This window comes from Protobothrops mucrosquamatus, unplaced genomic scaffold (assembly GCF_001527695.2).
Source record: "Protobothrops mucrosquamatus isolate PMUCROS unplaced genomic scaffold, P.Mucros_1.0 scaffold1440, whole genome shotgun sequence".
NCBI classification, from domain to species: Eukaryota; Metazoa; Chordata; class Lepidosauria; order Squamata; family Viperidae; genus Protobothrops; species Protobothrops mucrosquamatus.
The window spans coordinates 137,785-148,625 of NW_015387622.1; the positions used below are offsets into that span (position 1 = coordinate 137,785).

General features: G+C 39.3%; 1 protein-coding gene across 1 annotated transcript; it reads left to right on the forward strand.

Annotated features, from left to right (window-relative positions):
- LOC107292842 lies at positions 1–8,682 on the forward strand. The gene is made up of 5 exons (XM_015821969.1): positions 1–1,319; positions 4,523–4,649; positions 6,296–7,513; positions 7,631–7,757; positions 8,484–8,682. Exons 1-5 carry the CDS (start codon positions 387–389, stop codon positions 8,680–8,682), a joined length of 2,604 nt encoding a protein of 867 aa, XP_015677455.1. The 5' UTR covers positions 1–386.
- The last annotated feature ends 2,159 nt before the right edge of the window (positions 8,683–10,841 follow it).

Here is a 10,841-nt window from a genome sequence, read left to right on the forward strand (position 1 = left end):
AATCGGACCGGAATGAAAACTGTTAGTAGGAGTACCGCTGTAGGTTCTAGGCGCTTCATTCCCAAATAGAATTTAAAGCGCCAGACTCATCACATTAAGTAACATCACGGGGAGAAAGAACAGACACGTAACGAGGAAGACTGCGTCGGAAGGTCGTGGCAACTTCTTTTGTGCTCTGGAAGGAGTAAGGAGCCAATTTACAGATCTGTTTCGGCAGCACGATTTACATTCGCCTCCGAGGCGGAATCGGGAAAGCCAGGGCGGACCAGAAGGAAGCCTTTCATTCTTCGGTAACTATTAAACAAATCTTCCCTGCTATCTGAATTTTTCCCGATCCGAAAGAGCCATCTGTGCACATCATTATAACAAGGGATTTCTTTCATTACATGTCTGGTTTCCTCTGTTTTTATCTTTTACCTTGTAAATCCATTGTCTCTGCTCCTCTACATATAGCACACGGTGTCATTGTGAAAATGTCCTTGCAGTTTATCAAGGATGACAAAGGTAAGGATCAGCTGCTTTATAAAGGATATCTGTATAAGAAAGTGCGGGCAAGCGGGAACAAAACGTTCTGGAAGTGTGCTGAATACCACAAATACTGCTGTACAGGAAGGGCTCACACAAGCCACGACCAAGTTATAAAGTCTTTGCCACATCTTCACCCTCCCACCAGGATGCCAACGGAAGCTGACCAAGTGCCATATGGCGTGGAAAAAAACACCATGGGCCCGGAATCAAACCCTAAAGTGAATACAGCAAGTTGTGATGCCTTGTCTGAAGTCCGTACCAAGAAATGGTGTACACACCATCCAAGCCAGACAATACAACGTTTGAGAGCATGTTTGAAGGCAAGCCGCCAACCTTCGCCCAATTTACCGGAATCCGTCGCTGCTGTTGAAACGACTATTAAAGAGCCAATTGTGCCATCAGCTTTAACATCTCCTGGCTTTCATGAGTTCACCGACAGCTCTATGGACATGCCAAACCCTGGTCTTTGTCAAGAAAAGTATGCTCTGAACTCGCCTTCAATCCAGGCTAATCGAGAAGCGGGTCGACAGAGATTCCGCCTATCCACCCTTCTCCCTGGAGAAACTCTGCAGGAGATTCTGTCCCGGCTGACTACTGCAGCCCTGCAATGGCTCTGTCCTCAGGAGCACAGCAAAGACCAGATTGTGGACATGGTCATCCTGGAGCAATTTCTCAGTGTGCTTCCAGTGGACCTGCAGACATGGTTGAAAGCCCAGGAGCCAGGCAGCAGCAAGGAGGCCGTTCAGTTGGCTATGGCCTATCATAAACAGGAACCTGCCAAGCCCATTCAGGTGCTGGGGAATGGGGTATACTAAGGATGTATTGGCATGACATTATCTTTAGAATGGAAACCTGTCAATGTAGCTGATACTTAAACATGCTAGAAGTTCTAGTGATGCCCTTGGTGCTCCTGAATTCACAGGAACCAGTGCAGGCAGTTGTGAATGGAGAAAAAATGTCTGTTTGGCCTCTTTGGTTAGAGAGCTTCTAATGCTGTAATCCTTTACTTACAGCTAGAACATCCATAAGGAAGTATTTTGTAAAGGAGGGGAGGGGTCTGGTGGATATAAGGAATTCATTTGAGGTCTGCAGCTTAAGGAAGGAAAAAGCTTTATCCGGAGTAAGATATTCAGAAAAGCAAGGGGTGACTCATTTCCTATCCTCTAAAATAGCCAGCTTTAATTTCCTGGCAGACTCTGTGTGTTTTCCTGGTTTAGAAATTGGGGAGAGTGAAAGCTGGTCTAAAATGCATATATTGTAAAGGAAAAATTTTATCCTGCTTCTCTTACTGCTCTCGAAGGCCCATGTATTTTGGACAAAGAAAATACTTCCTGTCTTTGTGTTGATACAGGCTAATTGGTAGTTGGTAGATTCATGCACAGATTGTGCTGCTTACATGTAATCTGGTTATACAGTATAACCAACATGGATGCTATGGATTTGGAATCTTTGCTGATGCACAAAAGGAGGGTTTTTTTTATCAAAGACATATATCTTCTTAATCCTCAGCTTTTCAGTAAATGTAGTTCCACAGTAATTGTCATCAAGCATTTAGTATTTTTGCAAAGAAATATGGATGTGGCTGCAAGATGCTAAAATTTGGAATAGTGGAGGAAGGTCTGGAGCTAAAATAAAATTAGAACTTAGCAAAATAAGTATTGGAATAAATACATGTATAATAAATATACCTGTATTCCCATATATAAATGGCAAATTCCCAGGCTGCTACAGGAAAGCATTTGGGCAGAGACAGAAAACATTTTTAGTGTATTCTTTTTTTTAATATATATTAAGTTTTATCAACAGGAATAAAATGCAAAACAGAAAAACATACATCCAACAACAAAAAATAATTGTGTACAAAAAAGAAAATAATGACACAAACATCAAATAAGTCTAACATTGAACATACAAAAAAAAAATCCACCCTGGCTGAATGTTGAAAAGAAAATTTACAAACCCTGATAATTTCTTCTCTTATATAATGGATCTACAAATAATTATAAGTCTTCTCATTCTTATTTAGCAAGAAAAATATATAAACAAATATTTCAGATGAGGAAATCTCTAATAATCAAATCAACCCAACATCTAATTATAATATATATTTTTAAAAATGAAAAAATAACAGTCAACAGGTTAGTCCAAACATTACACTAGTCTTCAAATCCCTCTGTTAACCATCTTTTATTTTAGAAACTCCACAAACGGCTTCCAGTCTCTTATAAAGCTGTCTAGTCCATTGTTTGATTATTGATTTGATCATATTCATAATTTGTTAAGAATACACCAGAAAATTTTCTTCTAATGTATTCTTAACAAATTATGAACATGATCAAGTCAATAATCCTGATGTAGAATTCTAAAGTCAGACTGGCTGTTTCTGCTCATTAGTGCATCTGGTCCAGAACTGCCTTTTCCAAGTAGCACTAATTCTCTAGTAACATGGAGATGTGAGTTTTTCTGGGATCCTTTAAGTAGAGAAGCTTATGATTAAATGGGAAATCTTCTCCATGCAGATCATGTGCTCTACATCAGAAACAGGGTATGAAGGAAACACTGATCCACTTCTGATTGTTCAAACAAAAGGGATACAGGTAGTTCTCAACTTACAATCATTCATTTAGCAACTGTTGGAAGTTACAACAGCACTGAAAAAAGTAATTCATGATGGTCCTCGCAACCACTGCAGCATCTTCATGGTCATGTCATCAAAATTCGGGCACTTGGCAACTGGCATGTATTTATGACAATTGCAGCATCTTGGGGTCATGTGATTGTCATCTGTTGACTTTCCGACTAGCAAACTCAATGGGGGAAAACAGATTCGCTTAACAATCATGTGATTCAATTAACAACTGCAGTGATTCACTCAACCACGACAAAAAAGGTCATAAAATTGGGCATAACTTGCTTGACAATCACCTTGCCTACCAATGGAAATTCTGGTTCCAAGTGTGTCATAAGTCAAGGACTACCTGTATTCAGTGTCATATAGTGCCTCTAAAATTTAGAGCAGGGGTGTCAAACTGCCGGCCCACGGGCCGGACGCATCACGTGGAAGCCGTGCCCACCCCATTGCCGGCAATGGCAAAACCGGCCCGATAGGTTGCACGGCGTCACGTGATGTCGCGAGTTTGACATGCCTGATTTAGAGCAATGCTTGCCAAACCTTTTCCTTCATTACCCAAAACCACTTATCAAAAAGTCTTAACCAACTACAAGGACCCATCATAAGACCTTTTCTTCAGCCCCGTCGTGACTTAAAATGGTAACCAAGCGAATGATCATAACTGAGTGACTATCTGTATTATAAAACAATATTATTGAATGACTTTGTCATTTCAACAAACTACCATTAGCAATTTCATCTAAATATGAGTACTTTGGAAGATGTTTGAGTATATTTTAGTACACATGGCAAAGGCAATTTAAACATCCCTATTATAGTAATGGGTTGATGTGTCATTATCCAAAGAAAAACTTTTGACCCATTTTGGGTAATTTACCCAGATTTGGGAAGTTCTGAATTAGAGAATCCATTTAGCTGTTATGGTTAATATATGTTGCTAGATTTGTAACCCACAAATGGTTAAATCTTTTCTTGGAGCCATCCAAACCAGTTTCCATTTATGGCAAATTGTTCTGAAACAAAGCAATGGCTGGAGAACAGAGTTTATGTGTGAGTTACATCAGTGAAGTGCATAATTGTCTAGTTGGCAGCAGAGTCAATTTGGAGAATATGAAATTTTCACTTTCCATATTGATAATTTTTCATTGCTTTGTTATTTTCAGTTTGCATTTCGTATCTAGCCATCCAGTAATCATGTGTGGCACATTGCTTATTCCCCTCTTACAAATTGGGAATAAAACTAGACTTGACCTGGATAGTCAAAGGAATTAGGGATAGTGCTGATATTTGATCAGTAACTCCATCTCAAAGTCTTTGCAAAATACCATGCAATTAATAGACTAACCCCTCTGATTATTTTAGGATACGATAACCTTTGAAGATGTATCTATTCATTTCACTGAGGAAGAATGGACTCTACTCAACCATAAAGAAAAAAACCTTTACTGGAATGTCATGCATCAAAATTATGATAATGTAGCCTGTTTGGGTAAGAATTCTGGGGAAATCCTAGAACAGAAGTCTTCTGTAGACTAGAAAACTAAGGCAACTTGTTACTTTTTAGACGTTTTGATCTACAATTCCTATAGCAGTGGTGGCGAACCTATGGCATGGGTGCCAGAGGTGGCACTCAGAGCCCTCTCTGTGGGCACGCGCACCGTCGCCCCAGTCCTAGACCTTCAGCTGGGTTTTATAAAACCTTTTTGCTTTAGGCCTCCGCCGCCGTGTACAAAAAAAAAGGTTCAATCAATCAGTCAATTTCAACTTCTTGCGGGGAAAAAAAAAAGATCTTGCAAAGTTGGAATTGATTGATTGAACTTTTTAGTCCCACCCAGTCTGCCGTTACCATTGCAGCCACGGCCACCCAATGGGCCACGCCCACCCAATGAGCCACACCCGGCACCCGACGATGCATAAGTGGGTTTTGGGTTGCAGTTTGGGCACTCGGTCTCTAAAAGGTTCGCCATCACTGTCCTATAGCTTACAAGGGTCGAGTATTTGGAACCAAAGGCCAAAGTATTTGAAAGGCTCAGATTAATTTACCTTGGAACTAAGCTAAATTCTGAGTGATGTAAAAAGATATTATCAGAGTTTATCCAAAATGTTTTGATTAGCTAGTGGCTTCACAAATGGTGGCATGCTGTCCAGAGCTTCTTGGATTAAAGACAGGCTACAAGTAGTCCTGACTACTGGCGCTGAACTTCAAAAGTATAACAGACCTCCCCAGCAGTATTTATGACCTGGTTCCAACAGCCACCCCCACCCCCACACAGTCATGTGACCATATTTTAGGCATTTGACAACCAGCCCACATTTATAGCCATTTGCAGCATTACATGGTCACATGATCACATTTTTAAACAATTTTGCCGAAAACCAGCATTTACATCCAAACCAGCCCATAGCAAACAATTGGTTCGCTAATTACTGTGGCGGTTGCTTTATGATTGCCATGTTTGCTTAATGGCTGCTGCAAAAAAAGGACATATATCGGGTCACTCACATGGGTAACCCGCTTTATGACCATCATGACTAACAACCGTAATGGGCAGGCTCTATGGTCCGAAATGGTATAGGGCAGTATTTCTCAACCTTGGCAACTTTACGATGTGGACTTCAACTCCCAAAATTCTCAAGCTAGCAAAGCTAGCTAGAGAATTTTGGGAGTTGAAGTCCACACATCGTAAAGTTGCCAAGGTTGAGAAACACTGGTATAGGGTTTCCTGCTGAGCAGGAGGTTGGACTAGATGACCTCCAAGGTCCCTTCCAACTTTATTATTTATTATTATTATTATTATTATTATTATTATTATTATTATTATTATTATTATTATTATTATTATTATTACCTGTACACAGCAGAATATTAAAAAGTAAGCTGAAATATTATTTGGTTGCACACAAAGAGCAAGTATAACCATCCAGAATAACTGAGAAGAAGTTATGGTGGTATATAAGCTTAATAAAATAATAAAGAAATTCTACACATGGGTAGAATTTTTAATCTACTTAGAATACAGAGCTTTTATAAAATTATTATATTTAACATTATGATTAATTTATTGAAACAAGAGTTTTCACTGCAATCAAATATTGGTGGACTTAAGGGATGTTTTGATTGTTTCTTTCCTTTAGCAAGAGATCAGATCAAAGGAAAAAGCCAAGAGGAAGACCTTTTGCAGGAAGTCTTTGATCCAGCAGTGGAGTGGCTGGAAAAATCCAAGGAGACAATTTTACAACGTCCTGAACAAGAGTTGAATAAGAACTGTCTGAAGAACCAGCAAAAGAGAACCTTGGAGAAGGAAGAAATATTCATTTGTTCTGAAAGAAATGTGATGGGACCAGACAGAGACATAATTCTTCTAGACACCGAAGTAGGGCTGCAGAGTCAATGCCTACATATTGATTATGGAGAAAGTGGTACTCCTGCAATACCTATCAGTGATCAGAAAACCCTGAGTGAGGAAGATCTAACAGGCTCATATGGAATATCCAATAAGATACATCTCCAGAATCTTAAGCAAAATTTAATCAAAGAGGAACAGAATGATACTGAAAGACAACAGGTAGAAAAAGAGAAATTTTATGGAGGCCATTGTAGGAATCCAGTCCATCATGAAACTAAAACAAGTCGGAAAACTGTGTGCGCAGCCATTGATGATACAGAACAAACTGAGCCACTAATACTTGACAATTGGGGAGATTTTAGATATGTAGATAAATCATTGGAAACAATTATGGAAAGAATTTCTCCAAGTTCTGATCCAGATCCAATGCTCATTTGCTCAAAAATATGTTCTGCTGAGTTGAATGAAAGTACGGATTTGACCAGTGAAAACCAGAATATTCTGGAAAGTGGTCTGGTTAATAGTTCAGAAAATGTAGGAGTGCTGGAGAAACTCAGTTATTTTGGAAGTGTTTTACAGGAACCCGCAACACAAATTCCTCATTCAGATGTTCAACAAGATTCAGAAGCCCAGTACAGATACACCAGTCATAGTAATGAAGATGACGCTTCCAAAATCAACCTTGGGGGTCAGTTGATTACATGTCCTAAGTATAAACATATTAATTCTTTCAAAAAGTATGCCTGTTCCAATCCTGAGGAAATCATCAATAGCCTTTCAGCTTTAATAAAACACAGAAGAGCTGACCGAAAATATTTCAGTAGAAGAAGTTTGAAATTCCAGTCTGGAATACATCATAGAACTCACACAAGAAATAATCTCCAGAAACGCTTGATTAGGCATAACTGGTGGTACTTTAAGCAAAACAGAAGCTGGCTTTTTGAATTGGGAGTTACTCTAAAGCAGTTTCCAAAGTTTGATTCCATAACACTTAACACCCAAATAGGTGAAGCTTTGTACCTGGCTGTGCAAATCATAAGGAGGTTTTCTGCAACTGGGTTTTTCTCTTCAAGTTCCCCCCAAATGGAACAACAGGAGAGATCTTTTCCTCTTCCCTTTCTAGACAAAATGGCTACTGAGCCTACCTTAAGCCAGGTAATGACTGTGCTACAGCAGCTGGCTGCTAATATTGCAGAAATCAAGGCAGCCATCTCCAGCCTGCATTCCACTGTAACTAGCCTCCAGAATGGGTATTTCCCTGAGTGCACAGTTGAAGCTGAGGGTGGGATTTCTGATTTGGAAGACCCCTCCCAAAAGACCAAAGCTCAGCCTGGGCAGCCTTGTAATGATATTAAAACCACTGAAGTCAAACAAGTGGGAAAATCCACACAGACCAATGTAAGAGCTGAACTGTGGTCATCTCTGAATGTTGAAAAAGGCGCAAATTCTCCTCATCTCTCCCCAATTCATAAATCAGGAGATTCATGAAGAAAAGATTAAATTCCCAAACTGGCAAAATATAGAATTATGGAATTGGAAGCACCCATTGCTGGAAGTAACATTTATTTATAGTATTATTTGTAGAACACTTTTCAAAACTGCAAAAAGAAGCAGTAGTGATCATGGTAATAAAATGAAGTGTTTCTTGTGTCTGTGCATTGATGGCTGAGCATGGAAAAAGGAGATTTAAAGCAGTTTGCTGTAATCTCCATGTTCAGAAACAAACAAGACGGCCTCACTGATCTATCACACAAAACATAATATGGTAAGGAATATCTGTCAGAAAAAATTTCCTCTGGGGAAAGATTACGCAAGTAGAGAGAAGCAAAATAGTGATTTAAAAAGGCTAACCCTTTTTAGACAGAAGGAAAGAAAGAAAAGGGAGCTTTTAAAATATGCATTATCTAATGCGAGGGAATTGTCTACCTTCTTAATTCACTCCATATAACTTTCTTTTAAGCATAATGTTCCTGCAGCCTAAGTGTTCACCAAAATGCTTTTGAAAATAGGATTCTGTCTCTTTATGTGGATGCATACAAATACATAGTTTTGAGTGTGCACTTCTATGCACTCTTGGGTGCTTTTCTTGGGAAGAGTTTCAAGTGGTTTGCTTCTGATTTCTTCTATGATATTTGTTTCACTTCTCAGCCTAGATTAGATCCCTGGAATCTTTGATAGTCTTCCATCCAAGCACCATCAGCCAAAGTTAGTTAAATGCTGCCATTTTATAATAATAATAATAAAGTTGGAAGGGATCTTGGAGGTCATCTAGTCCAACCCCCTGCTCAGGCAGGAAACCCTATATCATTTCAGACAGATGGCTGTCCAGTCTCTTTAAAACTTCCAGTGTTGGAGCATTCACCGCTTCTGAAGGCAGGTTGTTCCACTGGTTAATTGTTCTGTCAGGAAGTTTCTCCTTAGTTCTAGGTTGCTTCTCTCCTTGATTAGTTTCCACCCGTTGCTTCTTGTCCTGCCTTCAGGCACTTTTGCTAAAAGAATAAGCTGTATGGCCTAGCGCAGGGGTAGGCAACCTTGGCTCTTTTATGACTCATGGACTTCAATTCCCAGAATTCCTGAGCCAGCTTTGCTTTGCTGGCTCAGGAATTCTGGGAGTTGAAGTCCATGAGTCATAAAAGAGCCAAGGTTGCCTACCCCTGGCCTAGCGTGACATGTAGTCCAATTCCAACAGTGACCAAGTAAATCCACCTCTTTATGGGATTCCTACAAGCAGGCCAAGGCTTAAAGAAGAGAGTCCTCTCTCAGAATTTGTCTCCATAACTTGAAAGAACTGCCTTTGACCACAATCATTCCATTTAGGAAACGTATTTTTATAGGTTTCTCTTCATAAATATGTGTCAAAACTCCTTTGAATTCCAGCTAAACGGCCTGGGAGCGAGCACATCGTAGAGCAGTTGAACAATGTAAGGCTGCATTTTGCTGTGCTTGGCTCTTGGGTCAGTGTTTTTCATTTAGTAATCTGAATACCTGGAGAAAGTAAGAGGGGTGTTTTATAGATTGTGCCTTCCCACCTACGCACCCACAGTAGATGCTGCCTCCAGAGAAATAGGCCTGGCTCTGATTCTTCTCAGGGCCAGCCAGGAAAGGGTTTATTACTCCAGGAATTTTGAATGATTAATGGGTTAGGTTTAAGCTTTCTTGATTGGGGGGGCTGCTGCTTTTATTGTATTACTATTTTATGTCACTTTATTGTTATGCATTTTAGCTAGTCCTTTCTTAATATATATTTTGATGGCTCAGAATTTAATATGGTGATTTTAAAGTAAACAGTAAGGTATCCAAGCTGACATACTTTGGCTGACCAAATCTGAGTTTGAAAGCTAAGTAGCATCTGCCTGGATAATAACATGGATGACAGAATGACAGCTAGAAGGGAAAATCAAACGCATCTCAGTGGTAAACTGTTTCTTTATTACTACCACACACAAAAAAAACCTCTATGAACATATCTATTAACTCAATTGCTGGGAAAAGTAGGTTTTCCAACAGTGGGATACACATTTCAAAAATGAAATTAAAAAATATATTGACATTTTTCCCCTCTGCCCTTTGAAATTATCTCCCATTTCTTTAAAAAACCAGTCTCAGACAAGGTGATTCAGGTAGTCCTCATTTAGAGGCTGCCTCATTCAGCAACTGTTTGCAATTGCAATGGAGGTGAAAAAATAATTTTGCAACCAAACCTTGCATGTATGTCTTTCGCAGGTCTGTAAAACAAAGGCAAGCTGAAGAAAGATCATAAGCACAGTCACAGTTTCACTTAGCAACCACATTGCTTAATGACCAAGTTGCCATTCCCAATTGTGGTTGCTAAGGACCTCCCATACTTAGCACTTTATTAATAATAACAAGAGTTGCTACCTAGCAAATCCCCAAAGTAGCAGCCAGATCTCTTGATTGAGAGTCTTGGGAGCATCTGGGAGGAACGCTGAGCCAAGTGTTGTTGCAGCAGTGCTGAATCATGTCTAGCTGTCATTGCATCATTTAGTAATTATTCTTACAGGGAAAAGCTGGTAGCTCAGGAAATTTTTTTTTTTTTTTTTATTGAAAATTTTTAAAAGTTTTACAATATATCTCCCCCCCTCCCTCAACCCACCCTTCCCCACCCCCCTCCATTCCCCCCGACTTCCCAGAGCTACACACAGGGTTTACAATACAATAATTATATTCTATCTTAAATTATGTTACCCTAAAATTAACAATTCTATAACATTCTTTAGCTCCCTCCTAAACTAATATATCAATCATTATTACAAAATGTTTAATTTTAATAAAATGAAATATATTACATTAGCAATCCCAGATATTACTCAAAA